At 45.1% G+C, this 19,790-nt stretch overlaps 2 protein-coding genes across 2 annotated transcripts in view; both read right to left on the minus strand.

Annotated features, from left to right (window-relative positions):
- Positions 1–47: 47 nt before the first annotated feature.
- Positions 48–8,660, minus strand: LOC118418907 (suppressor of RPS4-RLD 1-like). Its single transcript, XM_035825039.1, has 6 exons — positions 8,324–8,660; positions 6,420–6,578; positions 4,623–5,983; positions 3,661–3,801; positions 1,315–1,575; positions 48–716 (listed from the first exon to the last, which is right to left on the minus strand). The coding sequence occupies exons 1-6, from the start codon at positions 8,580–8,582 to the stop codon at positions 69–71; spliced, it is 2,829 nt and encodes a 942-aa protein (XP_035680932.1). The 5' UTR covers positions 8,583–8,660; the 3' UTR covers positions 48–68.
- A 2,835-nt stretch (positions 8,661–11,495) lies between these two features.
- Positions 11,496–19,790, minus strand: part of LOC118418901 (rho GTPase-activating protein 32-like) — a gene marked incomplete in the record, with an annotated part of 37,045 nt that continues 28,750 nt past the window's right edge. The window contains 6 exon segments of the mRNA XM_035825026.1: positions 11,496–13,570; positions 14,056–14,318; positions 14,876–14,980; positions 15,597–15,780; positions 16,728–16,867; positions 17,366–17,473. Of these exon segments, the coding sequence (XP_035680919.1) occupies positions 12,090–13,570; positions 14,056–14,318; positions 14,876–14,980; positions 15,597–15,780; positions 16,728–16,867; positions 17,366–17,473 (2,281 nt within the window).

Consider the following 19,790-nt stretch of genomic DNA (forward strand, 5'->3'; position numbering starts at 1 on the left):
GACCTAAGCGTGGGAAACATTTCAGACACATTAGGTAGTGAGTGATTGAAGTACGTGTAAAGAAACTATTATAGGCTTTTTTCATGATTAAGAATTTCCAGAATGGACCTAAGCGTTGGGAATGTTTCTGAGACGTTGGGTAGTGAGCGTAAGGGACTTGACTCCAGATGCTGTAGTGATGATCCGACCCATTCGTCCAGCATGCCGATAAAATCCCGCGGCGTGGGCAGAAAGATGGCCTCCCAGTCCACCTGTAGCCCGGCGGGGATCGGTTGCTCGATTTGCAGATCCATCGCCAACAGGAGAGCGTGTAGCGAGAGAAGTCCGCACGCGGCCGACCCGCGGGAAAGAGGCATGAAGTTGTACCAGTAGTACGCTAACGTGGCCGACAGTTCGTACATGGTTCTCGTGTCGGGTTGCGGGCGCACTGCCTCCTCGCAGAGTCTCTCCCAGGCGTGCGCCATCTCTTGGTCGAACTGTTTCCACCTGGCGGGCGTACCGGGCGTACGGATGGAACACGTGTAGCCGTAACGAGTCTTCTTCTGGATGGTAAGACGGGTGCCCTCCATGATGCGGCCGGGCGCGGCCTGGCTGTGGCACGGCGTCGCCACGTAGAAGTCGTGGCTCCGGATGGCGTACAGGTCGTGCGGGGTCTGGGCCTCGTTGATCTGTTCTAACTGTGCAGGGGAGGGGTTACACTGGTCCTTCATCAGATCCTGTCGGGGGGAATAACAAACAGTACAGTACAGGTAACAAACAAATACACAAAACAAACAGTTCACACACAGGCTGGAACATCCCAGGCCTCCACACTACATGAAAATTATTTCCTGGCATATGCAAGTACATATATCTAACCTACTACATATACATGCATTGCTATAAATAAGGACTTGTTACTCGACTTCCTCCTATACATATCATTGTACAAAGCTTTGTGACTTCTCTACTTCAAATGATTTTTTAAAAGATCTTTACACATCAAATTGCATTATTATGAGTCTGAGACAGTACAAGAACTGTGAACTACAAACCCTCACATGCTGTAAGCATTTATGCTTTGATATTACATACTATGGAACTGTAATGCTAAAATGTGATTCACATTATGTAAGTTCTTCACAATTTTAGGGAGATGTCTTGAATGCAATAATTGAAACACATCCTGATATGAATGCCTTACTTACCTCAAAAGTCTTATCTTATCCACTAACTGCAGATGCCAGTGGGTATATAACTGTATGGTTCATCATTTAAGATTAATGAAATTGAATAACAAAAACTAATGACAACTAACAAGAAACTGTACTTCACCTTCATAAGTGGGAATGCCTTTTTCCAGTAGGGGTAGTAGCGGACCACATGGCACTGCCCGAGGATCATGGGAGTCTGCGAGCCGAAGCCCTCCGTGAAGGTCTCCTGGTTCAGGAGGTCCACCCACCACACGGGGTCGTTCGGTTCCGAGGCCTGACGCCACTTCACCGCGATGTCGAACAGGTCCCGCCAGCCAAACACGTGGGAGGTGCGGCACCCGCTGCTGGCGCGACCGGTCACCATGATGCTTCCACTGGTGTCCTGAAAACACGGGAACAAGTGGGGGGGGGGGTCAATCATTTTACCCTGGAGGAAAGGAAAACGTGATCTGGAACCAAGACGGGGGTGAAAGAGGGAAAACGGGGAGAGCTCTGCAGTCCCTTACTGAAGGTGAGAAGTTGATTTCCTTCTGTCAGAAATGGATTCTCAGGCCAACAAGTCCGATGTTGGCAGGCTCACCATTCAGGAATATTTAAGATGACTCAGATGATGAAAAATGCATTTTCAAGGCGGAGCCTAGGGCTAAGAAGGCCAAAAAAGAAAGTGACGACAAGAGGAAGAAAGCTGCATGTGCTGCATGAACAGACAATTGACAAGCACGATGGTAAAATTTGGCCCCAAAATTTCCAGACTTCTATGTGGGGATTTAGAACACGAATCATCTTCCATCGAACAGAACGCTGGCGTGATCGAACAGAACGGGCGTTCTATTTGGGGTCATCCGAGGTCACCCGCAGGTTGTTACAGTAAACACGCAGCAAACACCCTCATTTTCTCGGGTGCCGTGCGTCAGAAGAAAAACTGACATTTTCACAAATATAAACCGTTATCTGGCAAGCTTAGTTTTGCAGCCGCTTAGTTTGGAACATGTGACATGTAACAAAGCTGCTGGCGTCATTATTGGTGACCTTGAATGTTACAACACTTGTTTACGGCGGTATCAATTACTCTATGTCACTATCAGTGCGACTCGACATAGGACCAAACATGGTATTTAAATCGCTTGCAAAACGCGTGCAAATCAACTCTTTCAGGACTTATATTGTCGACAACTAATATCTCCAGCTTTGTGTCTTAGGGATTTTTGGAACATGGAGGCAATTTTGAATTACGAGTCTTTGAGTGTGAAAACTTGAAAAAATGACGATTTTTCGACCTTATATTGGCTATAGAAATAGTTTTAAGTAGAAGTTGAAAAATCCCTAAGACAGAAAGTTTGATCTTAATATCATTACCTATATGAAATAGAAGATTTGGATTTTCAGTCAAATTTAGGACCAATCTAAATATGGTATTTGCTTTTTTGGCCCACCGAACACCCTTTCTAAATCAACCAACTATGCACATTTCAGAAGACATTGAGACAAAACTGTGTAGCACACGTACACGGTAAGACTTGACGTGTACACACTGCCAGTTTTCATTTAATCTCGACGAGGCACGTGCGAGAGGTTGTTTTTCAAACTATCACGATATTTTAGAAGATGTTTCAGTCACCGTCAGCCCTCAGCGGGGACCGCGCGGGAGCCCCGGTAACCCGATACTCTGCGTTCGAATGGAAACTTTTCGGCCAAATTTGACCATCGTGAAGAAGGTATATTTTGGTGAGGCTTACAGTAACAGCTTCTTTTTCAAGCAACAAGAAGCCAGGATCATGCTTTACTTGTGGAGAAGAACATTGGAGGAGTACCTGTCCCAAGATTAGACATACAGCATGTGCAGCAGTTGGATTGGAATATTACCAGCAAGAAAGTTTAATTGATTGTGTTTTCAATTTCAGACTTTTTCCCCTCAGAGTGACTAAATCGTCAGGATGACTTCGTTTGTCACATCCCAGGAATTTCTTCTTTGAGGGACATTATGAAGTTGAAAGATTTTGAATTCGGAGAAGGAGATTGAGGTATCAGCGTCAGAGGAAGACTCAAGAGAAACACTGCTTTTTAGAAATGCTGGTGCTTCTGAGTTCATTCTAGATTGGTTATAAATTACCATTTAATGCATTTACCACAATCCAGGGTTTTGCATAATAATGCTAGTGTGAAAGATAATCATGATTTTGTTTCCAATGCAGTTTCTCAACTCTTAAAACAAGGATGCGTGCAGGAAGTTGCCACGTGTCCTTTTGTATGCAATCCTCTTTCCGTAGCAACACTAGTCTAGTGTCCACAGTCACACTTGTGTCCACCCTAACACTTGTGCTGTGTTTCATTTTGTGTATGTGAGAGTATGAATGCATCGAGAGTGAGTGATGTGTAGGGATGACGCAGAAATTTGAGTCTTCTTTAAATTTCATATTCTATAATACATAATATATTTTATTACATATTTCATATATTTCCCACCCACCTGTTTCCTCATGACTCTCCAGACTCGCTGAACCGTCTGCGCCATGTCCACCATGGCCAGGCCGAACCAGCGGTGCTGCTTCTTGTTCACCAGGAACCCCGGGGTGTCGTACTGCAGCCTGTCACCCAGGGGAAACGCTACCTGCACGGTGGGGCACAGAGAGAAGTCCTTAGCTTGAAAGTGTTGACAGAAATCATAATTGAAAAGTACTGTTATTGTAACTGTGTTACAGTACAAAATTGGACTTATACCCAATTTTCCATCATCTAACTCCAGTCTTCACCATTGAGCCTGAGGGTTGTAGCCAGCACCCGTCCTTCCGTCCTTTGACGGAATTTTGCAGCTAGGGACAGCTAGAATTGGCCCAATCCATCCTCTGTGAGCAAAATTAAACCCTCAAAATGCAGGAGATAGCGTTTCTGAGGGTCTAGATTTCAAAATTTTCCTTGCGAGCATGCCCCCGGACCTCCCTCAGGGAACGCTGCGCCAAAGCCATTCAAAATCGAGGGGACGGAAAATGATTTCTGGCTGGCTACAACCCTGGTATGAGCATCAATTTCTTCTGTGATGTCATGTTATGCAGGTAGAACACATTTTCGGTGAGCAGTGGATCATTTAAGTATGTGATGTGACAGAAAGAGGTGGATTGCTCATTCCTTAAATGACGAAGAAGTGTGCAGTCAAAAATTGAGAAAAGTGTTGGTAATTGCAAGGAATTCTATGACACAAGTAGGATGATCCATTTTCCAATACATAAAGAATGTATGTACTCAATTCGCAGCAGCTCTGTACAGTTAGCAGTATGGTTTTGGAAATGATCGACAATTGATTCATACAGATGTCATCCACATAATCGAATCAACATGGCCTATTAGAACAAAGACCAAAAAGAAGCATATCATGATAACTTTTACTAAAAGGATAACCATGTCTAAGTAATTTCTAAGTCTTCTGGTTCAAACCTTTGCAATGTCTCTTGCAGCAGTACTAAGCATTGCATCCTGGTCCACGTCGGCTATATCTGGACTGAAGTCAGCCTGCTTGCAATAGTCGAAGGTCAGATGGGTTGGGTCCAGTCTCTTGGTCCACGCCTCCTTGAAGCACTCGTGTAACTCAATGTCTGCGTTGTAGTCCTTTAAGGGCATGTCCAGGTGGTGGTGCTGGAAGAGACACAGTTCTCGGGTGTAGAACGCCCAGTGGGCAGGGTTCATGCCATTCAGATGGGTAAAACTCTCCACAGCCTTGCGGAACAGCCCGAGGGCTTGCGCACTGATGCCGTGCATGTACAGACAGTCTTCGTTGTGCGGGGCGACCTCCAGAAGCTTGCAGTGGGTTTCGTAGCTGCAGCGAATCTCCCCCGCGCCGTACAGACACAGGCCGTGTAGGTTCAGCGTCGTCACGCAGCGCGGATCCAGTCGTAAGGCCCGAGCGAACAGCTCATCCGCCTTCTCGAAGTTTCCGTAATCCTTATACGCCTGAGCCATGTTTACGATGGATTCGCGGAAATCCGGGTCAAGGTTTAGCGCCCGTTGGTAGGTGACCACGGCATCCATACAGTACCCAAGACTGTTCTGACAGAGGCCCATGGCATTCCACAATGTCTTAGCCTGAGACTTGTCCAGCTCTCCTTGTTTTTGCTTCACCAGGAGAACCTTGTCGGCTCTCTTGAAGTGCATGAGTGCGGAAACGTTGTCACCTTTTGCCTGATAGATGAGTCCGACCTCCTTCTGTATGTCCACGTCCACCACCTTACAAATGGACTGGGCTCGGTTTAGATCCTCGATCGCTTGGCCCTCCTGGCCGAGGGCTGCCCGGACTTGGCCGCGCCGTTTCCAGATCTCCGTCTCCTTCGGTTCCAGTGTGAGAGCCTGCGTAAAATCTGCCTCTGCCTTCAGAAGCTGTCTGGTCATGGCGTAAGCCGTCCCCCTCCCGACGTACGCCTTGTACGTCATGGGGTGCAGCTGGAGGATGGTGTTGAACAGCTTGATTGCTTCTTCGTAGTTCCCTTCGTTCACAAGTAGGAAACCCCGTCCCACCTTGAACTCCGGGCTGCGGGGGTCAAGAAAGCCTCCTGTTGTTTTCGTGCTGTCCTGACCTTCAGCTGTCCCTACTGCTGCTTTGGTGCTATCCTGACTCTCAGCTGTCCCTACTGTTGTTTTGTTGCTGTCCTGACTCTCTGCTGTTCCACCTGCTGTTTTGTCATTGCCCTGACCTTCTGCTGTCCCTTCGGTTGTTTTCTCGCTGTCCCCACGGTCTGCTGTCCCTTGCTGCAGGTTTGGGGGCGTCGTTGACCTCCCATAATCTGCATGGTCTCCATTCACCTGGACACAAAATATATGTGGACATACAGCCTTGTCAGTATCTGCATCTGAGTCTGTGTTTGTTATGTAGCAGGTTAATAATAACTGCCCCTTGGCATGACACTCCTAACACCCACAAATCTGAAAATTCAGCATGTATAATTCTATATTCTGTATCTTTATCTTTATATATTCTGTATCTTTATCTTTGATATGTTACAGCCTGTAAAGCTGAAATGAGGGCCATCATCCCCCTTTTCTGTAGATATGCCTATTTTGATTTCCCATAATTCATAGGGATAGCCATTTTACATGATATAATTTGGATCAAGGCGAACAAATGTGGCATTATTGCCATGCTTAATTTAGTGTCATATGCAGGGGAGTTCTTCTGAATACAACAAAAAATGTTGTTGTAAGCCCCCATGCAGACCCTCTGAACCATCACCTTTACCTTGTTGGTTTGTTGACTCGGAGTAGGGCCTGACTTGTCCTCCTCCAAACACTGGATACAGCCCAGGATCTCGGACAACACCTGGAAGTCTCCGTACCTGCCCAGGGCCGACTCCCAAACCTGCCGCGCCTGGTCAGGCTTCTTCAGTCTGTGGAGAGCCTTACCTGTGGGAGATAGAACACTTACTGTCTCACCTGTGGGAGATAGAACACTTACAGTCTCACCTGTGGGAGATAGAACACTTACTGTCTCACCTGTGGGAGATAGAACACTTACAGTCTCACCTGTGGGAGATAGAACACTTACTGTCTCACCTGTGGGAGATAGAACACTTACTGTCTCACCTGTGAGAGATAGAACACTTACTGTCTCACCTGTGAGAGATAGAACACTTACTGTCTCACCTGTGGGAGATAGAACACTTACTGTCTCACCTGTGGGAGATAGAACACTTACTGTCTCACCTGTGAGAGATAGAACACTTACTGTCTCACCTGTGGGAGATAGAACACTTACTGTCTCACCTGTGGGAGATAGAACACTTACTGTCTCACATAGTAGGAGATAGAACACTTACTGTCTCACCTGTAGGAGATAGAACACTTACTGTCTCACCTGTTGGAGATAGAACACTTATTGTTTCACCTGTGGGAGATAGAACACTTACTGTCTCACCTGTGGGAGATAGAACACTTACTGTCTCACATAGTAGGAGATAGAACACTTACTGTCTCACCTGTGGGAGCTAGAACACTTACTGTCTCACCTGGTGGGAGATAGAACACTTACTGTCTCACCTGTGGGAGATTGAACACTTACTGTCTCACCTGTGGGAGATAGAACACTTGCTGCCTCATCTGCGGGAGATAGAACACTTACTGTCTCACCTGTGGGAGATAGAACACTTGCTGCCTCATCTGCGGGAGATAGAACACTTACTGTCTCACCTGTGGGAGATAGAACACTTACTGTCTCACCTGCGGGAGATAGAACACTTATTGTTTCACCTGTGGGAGATAGAACACTTACTGTCTCACCTGCGGGAGATAGAACACTTACTGTCTCACCTGTGGGAGATAGAACAATTACTGTCTCACCTGCGGGAGATAGAACACTTACTGTCTCACCTGGTGGGAGATAGAACACTTACTGTCTCACCTGTGGGAGATAGAACACTTACTGTCTCACCTGTGGGAGATAGAACACTTACTGTCTCACCTGTAGGAGATAGAACACTTACTGTCTCACCTGTGGGAGATAGAACACTTACTGTCTCACCTGTGGGAGATAGAACACTTACTGTCTCACCTGGTGGGAGTTAGAACACCTCATCTGGTGAGAAATAGAACACTGTCTCACATAGTGGGAGATACACATGTAGAACACTTACTGTCTTACCTGACGGAGATAGAACACTTACTGTCTTACTAGGTGGGACACAGAACACTTACGAAGAAAGGCAATTCGCTAATCTTTGATTTTTTTTCTAAAAAAAAAAACTGTTGATCTAACTTGCTTATGTAAGCAATACTCAGGGCTTATTTGCATTAGTCTTGCTAATCTATTCCCAACAGAGATATTAACTAATTCACAGTAATAACATTTGCATACCAATTAAGTCATATTAATATCCTCCTTCAATCAGTAGACCAATGACGTATTGGGAATCTAGGATAGGAGAAATGTATAGTTTCACATTTTTCAGTCACTGTTTGTGTGCAGCCGTTTAGCCACCATAAAACTGGTAATATGTTACTTCCGGGTTGTGTGGCACCGAACTGAACATAGCAGCGGCCCACTATCGTTTCATACTATCTCTCGCGAAGTCAAAACCTTCTGGAGTAGAGCTACAAATGTAATCACACAGTATCAAAGGTTTTTCAAAGGTTGTAGCGAAACGCACGCCCACCTTTATACAGGTACGCCTGCAGTGAGGCGGCGTCCGCTTTGATGGCGGAGTCACAACTGGAGACAACTTTTCGCAGGAGTCCCAGCTTTAGATAGCAGGAGGCCAGGTTGCAGTGGACAGCGGCGATCTCCCTGGGTTCCAGGGAGCGTCCCTTGTCTTTCAGCACCTGTGACAGGAGCTTGATGGCGTCGTTGTACCGTCCCTGGATGTAGTGTCGCTGGCTGCTGACCAGGACGTCCGGCAAGACAAGGTCCGCCATACCTGCTCTGTGGACTCTACACACCACCTGTTCACAGCGCCACCTATCAGCTCATATGAAAATTGCAGCTTGTAATGGATTGTACTCAGGTCAAGACTATGGTATACTCATCTGTCTCATCATCTCTAGAATCTTACTTAATCGTTACTGTCGTTACTTATTTCCCGCTACCATAATGTTAAGAGCGTATACAGGTCTGCATTCCATTGGAAATATGAAAGATATGATAGCTTTTGCTAGTATTTCGTTTGATAATGTCCATCACTGTCCTTGTAACATCGACACAAACTTGCAAATACTAGTAAACTTTCTCGTTTATTGTGGGAGATCAAGGTCAACTTTTGACCCACAGCAAGTGGAAAATGAAATTGCTAAGACAAGGCCATGAGTTGACAAAAAGTATCAGGAAAAAAACACTGGAAACACGATTTTCAAGATAAAACCTACCGGAAGACTTTCGAGGGTAAGGCTTAGTTATACCCCCTTTCCACTAGGACGGCGCTCTCACCGCGCTCTCTCTGCGACCTAAGATTTGACAGGTCGCTCAACGAACTTAATAGAAAAGAAACGAATTTTTTTACACTTTGCGTGTTTTGTTGTCTTATCAGTTAAACTTTTACATTTTGTATGATATACCCAGCGTGAAAGCGAAGGTTACACATATCCTATTTAGGTCGCAGTGAGAGCGCAGCGCGATCGCCGTCTAGTGGAAAGGGGGCCTTAGCGGGGAATTTCTCGGCAACAAAGGACAATCTTTTAATGCTATTTGCGGCTTACAATTACATACCAATGGACTTTTCAAAGGATACCAAATTCAACCCACCTGAAGATAGTTTAGATGTTCTATCATCCATTCAATCTAATCAAACATAGCAGTAGGCAACTACAAAAAGGTACATTTCTTAAAAATGGGAGACAATCATCACACATAACACCAGAGATTTGGGCATGGTATGTAATTTCTGCACACAAGAAGACTCTACATGTACTTACAATGGGTCGTTCCTTATAGAAACGTTCAGACGAATGAAGAACGGTTATCGATTCTCGAGCTGATTGTTGGCACAGTCTGACTTGGGAAGAAAGGTACAAAATGTCATTGCTTATTTGTTTTCTCGTGGAAGAGTACAACGTTAATGTGAGAAACTTTCAGAGTGAATTCCTGTCACCGTTTGATGAAGCGTGCAGCTATCACAACACTGATCTGTTACTTCATATTAGGCCATGTTGACTTGATTATTTATATGGATGACATCTACGTGTTTATCAATGTTTGTTCATTTCCAAAAACAAAGGTTTTCAACCATAATTAAAATCGTACAAAGTAGAAGCACAATATGTATGTCATAAATTGCACACAAAAAATATTGGAAAACAGAGTAGAATGCCAATTTCAAAGTTAAAGAATCCCAATTCCAATTCCAAAGTCAAAGAAAATGGCGTAAAAGTACAAAAGTAAACAATCTACTGTTTGGCATAACATACTAAACTGTAAGTCATTTGTTCAACCACTTTCATTTCATAATGAAGGCAACTTTTTTTGCCAATCTTTTTTCTTTTCTTCACACGCTCACATCAGTTTAAGAGTTCCCAGAGAATGCCATCCATATAATCAAATCAAAATGGCCTTGAACTTGTTATTCAGCTAATGCTACGCAGAACAAAAAAATTAAATCTTCTTCAATGGTATTGTTACTGCAGCCTTTTGGTTAAACATGAATCAAATAAACACAATGCATGAAACGCATAATTATAAATAAACACAGAGAGCATGAACCAGTTACAAATCTGTAGACAATGTGTGGAAACGATGACTACTGTATTCAATACGCCTTCATTTGAAATTCTACTTTAATTACTCCTCTATTTTGTGTTCAGGACTAAAAAGAAGCTGTTCTATTTTCTTGAGGTGTGCACAAGCAATGTAGTCCTTCATTATGACATGAGGTTCATGTAATAAGTTGTGTCATAAATTCTATAACGTATTTTGTGCTATTGTACTAGAGACCATGTACATGTACACACACGCAAACCTGCAGGCTTGCTTGCTTGTTGAAATAAAAGCGAAATTAAATATTACACTTATTTTGTCTAATATGAAAAGGATTTAAAAAATCATAACACTCTTCTGAAGAGCCCAGCACCTACCATATACATGTATATTAGCAGGCACACTTTGCCTATTCTCCAAGCAGAGGTTTTGGTTGAGGGGGGGGAGAAGTGACCGGGTTTTCTTACGGCTTCCTCGCTTTATTCTGCAACAATATGCACCAGTGCGGGGCTATCCTTTACAAATTCGGTGGTGGTGCCTCTTCCTACGTAGCATTAAATTATTGTTTTCTTGCATGGGATTATGGACATTCGGAGGCAGTGATGCCCCAATGCAGCCTCGGTCCCAGCCCCTAATACTGTAAATGTATTTAAGTTTGCAGGGATTTAATTTTGCGGTAGCGCGAAGAAGGACTTTTCGCGGTGGTTTTAAGTTGACGGTAGCACCATGCACTGTCTACAGTAGTCTCTTACTGCCATAGAAAAATTTTCGTGGTGGCTTTAAGTTCGCGGTGAAGTGGCCACCCCGAAAACCACGAACGTTAAACCACCGCGAAATTTTCTGCATTTACAGTATCCCACTGACCTAAACTTCTACTTGGAGAATACACATTGCCCCATGTCCAGGATAGGGACATCCTACAGCAGTGTCCCTACTAATACATCACAAATACTTTCTCACTTTGTGTTGCTCACAGGCATTCCACATCGCTGCAACAAAGATTCATAATGTACATAATATTTACTCTCAACCCTTATGTACAATTCTTGTAGTAGAGTTATTCAAACATTTTCATAATGCTCAGTATCAAAATTTTCTCGGGTCATGGAAAAAAAAGACTTGTCACCAATGACCAAAGTGTTCCACTACATATCATCAAGAAAACTTCATCGTCAACTTTTCTTGAATTCTCATGAAAGAAAGAAGATTTTTCTTCTTGACATGCACTTACTTCGCACTACTTTGTAGATGTTTCCACAGAATTTTCTTCTCCACAAATGGTGAAGACGTTTGTCTTCATATCAGGCTTTTATTATTTACAACTTTACTTGAGGAATGGATCATTACACTGTACGTGACGAGGACATAATGTTTGCTACACTTCAGCTATATACGGTTTGCCTTCCCTTGTTTCTACAAAAGGCTGCCTTCTTAAATGAGCTCCAAAGCTTGACCCTACATGCTACTGGCTAAACAATTTCTTTGCTCACTGAATGTAAAAAATAAAGCACAACAGGTAATAAAAGTATAGTGTCACCAAAAGGCAGCCAGGACAATCAAAATTGAAATGCCCTGGGCTGTAAAGAATGAATCTCTTTTACATAACAAAAACCACAGCTGGTCTTCTACACTTGCTCAAAAGCGTTGCTATACAAGAATTGCTATATGTTTCCTTTGATACTAAGAAAGTGGTCGTCAGTCCAACCCAACTGAAGACGTTGCTTTACAGGGCTGCATCAGTTTGTAGGCGTGAGCGTTTGAGGAGTGCTGGCTTCACTCTCTGCTCCAGTATAGGGGCCATCACGACCGTAGACACCACCATCAGACGTGTGCCGACCATAGACACGACCCTCTCCCATGTGCTGACCATAAACACCACCATCATCCTGCTGCATGGTAACAGAGCACCAATCCAGGTTATCATAGGTTGACAGGACAGCATGTCTGTCACTCTGTGCAGAAGTCCTTGGGTCTGACTCTGGCCTGCCACTCAACAGGTTTTCATAGTTAGCAGATTGGGCTAGGTGGTGCGGCCTGGGGTAATTGGCGCCGTCGGCAGGATACTGCTGGTGGGACCTGGGGTAATTGGCGGTGTCGGCAGGATACTGCGGGTGGGGCCTGGGGTAGAGAGGGGCTTGCGCAGAAGTGTCTGTGTGGGACGGGCGGTGGGGTACAGGGGGAGGGTGCCTCTCACCTTCCCTATGTGCAAATGTAGGTAACGAAGTTTGACACACTGGTGCAGGCATGCTGACACTCCGTCCATGAACCTGGTAGAAGCGCCCCTCCACATACACAATGTTGCTGTGATCAGTCTCTGGTCTGTGGGCAGTGGTGTACGAATGTCTCATGGAGGAGGAGGCATTGGAATTGGTGTTGAACGCCGACAGAGGAATTTTCCTAAACTCCTCTTTCTGTCTGGTCATAGAATTGGAAAAATTGGAACCCTGTGATGGGACAGCTCTTCCAGGGTGGAAAGCATTTGTGTCCGATTCAGCCTCCTGGCCGCTTGTCTTGTGGTTTTCCGGGAGGCCCTCTGTGAAGGATTTTCGAAAGGACTGCCTTCTTGGGCTGCTGAGGAGCTGGGCATGGCAGTCACTTACACTTCTCAGCATCTTCGGGGGGACAAACTCGGTACCGGGTGGCGTCACACTAATGGGCTTTACTTCTCGGACTGGAGAAAGTGACCTTGACACAGGGTAGTTTGTTAGCGACTGCGAGTCTCTGTCTCTGGGCCGAGCTATTGAGATGGGAGCAGAGGGGTGCCTGAGTTTCACCGCTTTGATGTCTTCCTGCCTGGCAGGATGCTGGTGTCCCAAGTATGGACTGCTGTGCTGTGGCTCGGACGGGAGGAAACAGTCTGGGCTGACATCGATGAAGGGAGGACTCTGAGGGGAGACTGCTGGGCCCTTGGAATAGTCCATCTCCAGGGAGGAGGGGAGAGTGTGGCTCCTGGTTCTCGGTACAGGTGTTGGGGTGTATTCAGCAGGTCTCATATCAGGGTTCCCTTCAGGTCTCACATCTGGGTTCCTGTCAGGTCTCATATCAGGGTTCTCCTCCTCCTCCTCTGGGCTGGAGGTGGGGGCCAGTGTGGCTGGAGGCAGGTCGAAGAAGGAATCGTGTGAAGTGGCTTTCTTCAGGTAGTCTGGGGAGGGGGGCATGCCATTACTGGAGGAGCTGGTGGACACAGGGAGGACAGGCTTGCGCACAGGCTGCAGACCTGGACGGGACAGAAAAAGAACAGATTTATGACCCTTAAATACATGACATATATAATGTATGGACAATACATAACCTTAAAGACAATGATAGAAAGAGACATTGGACTGTAAGGGAATAGTTAAGTGTCTGCCATGAAGGTCAGATCATACTGGAAAAATTGTACTTCAGACTGCACTTCACCGGTGTAACCGGATGTACTTTGATGATGATGATGAAATATACAATTTACTACCTCAACTACTGCCTCTACACATTCTACCATGAGTGACATAATATCAAAAAGTGTTTCAATGATTTCAAAAGCTCCTTCAATTGGCTGATCAAAATATCTAAAAAAACACTCTTCTGTTCACAGATACACACAAAAACATATCCCATTTTCTGAAGGTGACGAAGATCATACATTATATGGTGTTGGATGGACAGAATAAGCTTGTCACTGTGTATTTTGTAAACTGACACGAGTTTTAATTGCAATCTTACTTTTAGGCTCAGGTGCCTCCTCCCTCGCCATGCTGCCCAGAGCGAACGGAATAGACTCCTCGCTACGGCACGGGGACAGCCCGGCCCTGTCAGTCTGCCCCGGGAACAGTCTGGACTCAGGGGGGACCACCCTCTCGATCTCGATCTTCCGTTTTGTGCCGTCGGTCACGGCCTTCTCCTTGGTCTCCTTCGCAAAGATGGACCTCCAACCACGGGGCGATTTCTTACTCTTGTTGTACTTGTCTGAGTTTGTCCTCCTGCGACTGAACAAAAGAAAATATAGCAAAGGTTCACAGTGAAAATCAATGAACGGTCTCATCTTTTAGTAAATCATCATAGGATTACAGTTCTTGTACACGGCCAAGGGATGCAAACTCTTTCACATTTGGAACGGCATTCTCCTTGTCACAGTGCAAGCTACACTGACGCAGTCTTTCATCATTCTTTTAATCTTGTGGAAGGTGCCAGATTGGACTAGCAAAACATTGGGGGGATTGGTAAGAAGACCTTGATTGTATGTACAATCTCTACTACTTAGTCTACCATTTCCAAAATCTGATACTGTTACCCAGACAACATGGATGTGCATTTACCGGATACAAGCACTAAGAACAAATCAATCACTCTAGGTGTTAGTAAGGCCTCATGCATTCATCATCAGCTGCTACACAATTCTCCAAACTAGTTTAGTCGATATTAGGGAAACATTCTCTAAGCAAGCAGTTTGAACATGCAGACAGCATGTGCTTGTTTTGTTTTCCTTGTGCATTAGGAGGGTCCAAATGGGCAAGCCAGCTAAGAAGACACAGGTCAGGCTTACTCTTTGTTTCTACCCCATATCCCCAGAATGGTGTTGTACTTTGTTGGGAGAGACAGGGACCACCTACGAGAGTAGGCTGGCAAGTCGCGAGACCTTGAGAGAAAACTACACACGACAGCACACGACAGGGGGAACCAAATAGAAGGAGAGAGAGGCAGAGATGAGACATTGAGTTACACAGTGAAGTACAGGGTTCTCACCAATATTTTTTCACAGCATAGGTGGCATTTTGGTAAGTAGTATGAGTAGCATAGGAGGGTCTCTCTCTAAAAATATCTAAATTCACAACAATCAGAAACACTATTTCCTACATTTTGATAGCCAAATTTTATCAAATGAAGCCAATTTTCTTTGCCTTATTTACAAAATAATACTCAGAAGAAAACCCTACACTGATTGAAACACAGCATAGGAGCCCAAATCACAGCATAGGGGATACAAATCACAGCATAGGGGCCCCCTATGCTCAACTGCACTAGTGAGAACCCTGGCCTGCAGTCTCTTAAAGTAAATACACAATCATCTATGAAAAATATACAGTCATGAGAAAATCTGTTGAACCAAAACGAGCATGTACCATCACTGGAAAGAGGAGAAAGTGGAGAAAAAATAATCGCAGATAGAGCAATAGTGTTGGGTGAGGTGACATGTAGAAGAATGTGTGTGTGCGTGTTTGTGGGGGTAGGTGGGAGGGGGGTGACAACAGCATGAAAGAACCTACCCCTCAGGGAGGTCGATGATAGCGTGGTACTGCGGCAGGTTGGCTGGCCCCCCTCCCACCTCGATGAACCCCTGGGAGGGGAGGGAGCCTGTGGTGGTGCGGGCCTGGGCCTCCTCCAGGGACAGCAGCTTGGTGGGGGTGGACAGTACCAGCGACTTGGGCCGCCGAGCTGGCTTCAGTGCATCTACAGCAACAAAACAACAACAATTACATTAGGCTTCTCTTTCTACAAAGAAAAAAAAATTAGTTACAGTTCAGAGGTCCTTCTACTAGTCTTCAATGCTGGAGATACTTCACACTGCTATAGGCAGTACTGAATTGAGACTGCAGTCCTAGTTCTCACTGCTAGGTGGCACTGCACTGCAGGGCATCAGTACATCTACAACTGGATGAGGGATATGGAGATTACTTCCGGATGTGAAGAAGTGATGGATACCACCAAAAATGTTTAGAACTAATCCCTGTATCTTATCCAGTTGTAGAGATTGAATTGTCTGCAAACAAGTCCATCATGGTTGTCTGAAGGGAGAACCTCACTTGACTGTGGTACGTTTGGTGCCGGCAGTACAGGGCTCTAGCCAGCGTCCGTTTTTCCGTCAATTGACGGAAATTTGCTGCGTCTGACGGAAAAATTTTCAAACCAATCCGTCAACCTTGATGGACAAAAATCCTTGGTTGGAAGCTACAGGCGGCTTGGGGACGCCGTCCACGGCCGTAAAAGCCACACACTGTTTGTTTTGCTATTGTTATGATTGTTGACAATGTGTGTCGGCGCCCTTTCGCATACGATAATCTCATTAAAACCCGTTTTTCAAGGTCTCAGTTCAGTCCTTCTAATCAATTTTCGCGGTTTTCGCGACAATTGGAATTGGCTGACGGAAAAAAGTTTCGAGCTGGCTAAAGCCCTGCGGCAGTACGTTCAAAATTGACTTTATTTCCCCTTGACTTTGATGTGTGCATAATGGAAATATCATGCAAACGTACATGAATAACTACAGTAGACAACAACACACACGGCATAAAAAGATTAGTTTTCTATAGATAAAATTAAGTCTGTCAAATTGTTCGGCCGCAGCGTGGCCGCCAACATGACACAGCTTCAGTGAGAAACGACCTTGAAGTTGTGCTGACCTTCAGAGGGTGCCCCCAGCAGTGTCCCCGCCAGCTTGTTGCTGAAGAGCAGGTCCACGTGGTGAATCAGGAACTCGATCACCACAGACTGGACACGGATCTCCATCAGTGCTGCTGCTCCAGACTCGATCTCCTTTGACCTGTGGAATGGCAGACATGGAAATTCTTTTTTTAAATCATTTATTTTCATTATATCATCTATGTTGGTGTTGTAAACCTTGCGGTGTCTAGTGTCACAAAGGACAGCAAGTTTCCTTGCTGTTTCTGTTGCAAGGGTTCTTTTTTTTACAGGCAGGGGTTGATAGCCATTCCCCCTCTCAACGTGCTTGTGGCACCTCCTTGAACATGGGACCCTTCTCTGTTTTCTGTTCTTTCTAATGTCAAGCCAGGCCATTCAATGATATCCTCTACCTCTTCCATAGCCTCTTCTCTATCTTCCTCCCTTGCATTATTATTTTACAAAGTCAGAATGACACATAACAATAGTTTTTACTTTCTTACACTGTACATTCGGGGAAACCTCTCTCTAGTTGTCTTGGAAGCTATGTTACATGTGTACATATCATTCAACAGACTCTAACAGGCTATTTGCGGGCCCAGACAACAGCCAGGTTCTAATGTAGTGTCCAACAATGTACCTGAGAAGGTTGGGGGCCCACACAATAGCCAGGTTCTTGGAATGCATGCCTGTCCTGTCGCTGAAGGTGGCCACATGAGACAGGTGTTCCATCAGGTACTTCAGGGTTCTGAGAACGGGAAAGGGCACAGGTAGAACAAGTCTGTTACTGTGTTGTTAAGCGGTCAGAAAAGGTACATGTATGTACGACCAAGTTCCTTCTGGTGAGACAAGGTAAAAATATTTGTGTGAGACAATTTACATGTGAGGCATTCAGGTGAGACAAGGTAAGAACATCCAGGTGAGACAAGGTGAGAACATTCAGGAGAGACAAGGTGAGAACATTTGGGTGAGGCAGGGTAAGAACATTCAGGTGAGACAAGGTGAGAACATTTGGATGAGACAAGGTGAGAACATTTGGGTGAGGCAGGGTAAGAACATTCAGGTGAGACAAGGTGAGAACATTCAGGATTAGGTAAGACAAGGTAACACCATTCAGGTTTCAGGTAAGAAAAGGTAAGAACATTTGGATGAGACAAGGTAAGACAATTTGGGTAAGAAGAGGTAAGGAATTCTGGTGAGACAAATAAGGACATCCAGGTGAGACAAGGTAAGAAATTCAGGAGAGACAGGTGAGAACATTTGGGTGAGGCATGGTAAGAACATTCAGGTGAGACAAGGTGAGAACATCTGGGTGAGACAAGGTAAGGACATTCAGGTGAGACAAGGTGAGAACATTTGGGTGAGGCATGGTAAGAACATTCAGGTGAGACAAGGTGAGAACATCTGGGTGAGACAAGGTAAGGACATTCAGGTGAGACAAGGTGAGAACATTTGGGTGAGACAAGGTGAGAACATTTGGGTGAGGCAGGGTAAGAACATTCAAGTGAGACAAGGTGAGAACATTTGGGTGAGACAAGGTGAGAACATTTGGGTGAGACAAGGTGAGAACATTTGGGTGAGGCAGGGTAAGAACATTCAGGTGAGACAAGGTGAGAACATTTGGGTGAGATGAGGTGAAAAATTCAGGTGAGACAAGGTGAAAACATTTGGGTGAGACAAGGTGAGAACATTTGGGTGAGACAAGGTGAAAACATTTGGGTGAGACAAGGTGAGAACATTTGGGTGAGACAAGGTGAAAACATTTGGGTGAGACAAGGTGAGAACATTTGGGTGAGACAAGGTGAGAACATTTGGGTGAGACAAGGTGAGAACATTTGGGTGAGGCAGGGTAAGAACATTCAGGTGAGACAAGGTGAGAATATTTGGGTGAGACGAGGTGAAAAATTCAGGTGAGACAAGGTAAGAACATTTGGGTGAGACAAGGTGAGAACATTTAGTTAACTTTGCAATTATATATGATATGGTGCAATTCAACATATTTGGTAATTATATGTACAATTATAATTATACACATACACATTAAGAAATGATAGACAAAAGAGGATTAAGAACAATCTAGAGGAGGTGTTAGTTTGTTGCTGGTTGCCATGGTAGCCTCTAAGGCTTCTCCAAAAATAGTTCTACTGTGACAATGCAACATGCGATCACCCAATAACGGCACCACACACCGCCAAGACAGGAAATGTATTATGCATGTTGATTATCAACAAATATTCATCAGAACTGTTAGTAACGTTACACACAAAGCCATTTGCAGAGAATGGAAAGAATGCAGAATACACATCTCAGATGGTTATATGGTATTGCAGCTTGAGCTTTCCATCCTGTACTGGTTAAATTCTCTTTGTGGGTCATATTCTTCTTGAACCAATAAGCCTCAAAACATCTGAATGCCTACCGCTGTAGTGCCGGTATTTATTTTCTAACCGGTCCAACATCCGGTTTTGTTCATGTCAGGTCAAGACTGTACATGATGTACATGTAATGTTACCTGTAGAGGGGTAGGGGGAGCTGCTATGATGTTACCTGTAGTGGGGGGTGGGAGCTACTGTAATGCTACCTACAGGGTTTAGGGGGAGCTGCTATGATGCTACCTGTAGTGGGGGGGGGGGGGGGGGGGGGCTACCGTAACTGTTAAATTACCTGGAGAGGGGGAGGGGGAGCTCTATAAAATTGCCTGTAGGGGGAAAGGGGGAGCTTTGGTAAAACTACCTGTAGGGATCAACGGAAAGTTGCTATGATGTTACCCACAGGGGGATGGGGGGGGGGGGGGGGCCCCCTAAAATCTTTTTAAAATGGGAAAGGGGGGGCCCCTTTTATGGGCCCCCCCGGGGAAAATGGGGGGGTTTTTTAACCCTTCCCAAATTGGGAAAAGGGGGGCCTTTTTAAACCCTCCCAAAATGGGAAAAGGGGAACTTCTTTTTTTTTTCCTTTAAGGGGGGGGGGGCCCCCCCTAAAAAAAATCATATTTTTTGGCCGGTTTTTTTTCCCTGTTTTTCACGGCCCCCTAAAAATTTTTCCCCCCCAGGAAAAGGGGAAAAAGG

This window comes from Branchiostoma floridae, chromosome 1 (genome assembly GCF_000003815.2).
Source record: "Branchiostoma floridae strain S238N-H82 chromosome 1, Bfl_VNyyK, whole genome shotgun sequence".
NCBI lineage: Eukaryota > Metazoa > Chordata > Leptocardii > Amphioxiformes > Branchiostomatidae > Branchiostoma > Branchiostoma floridae.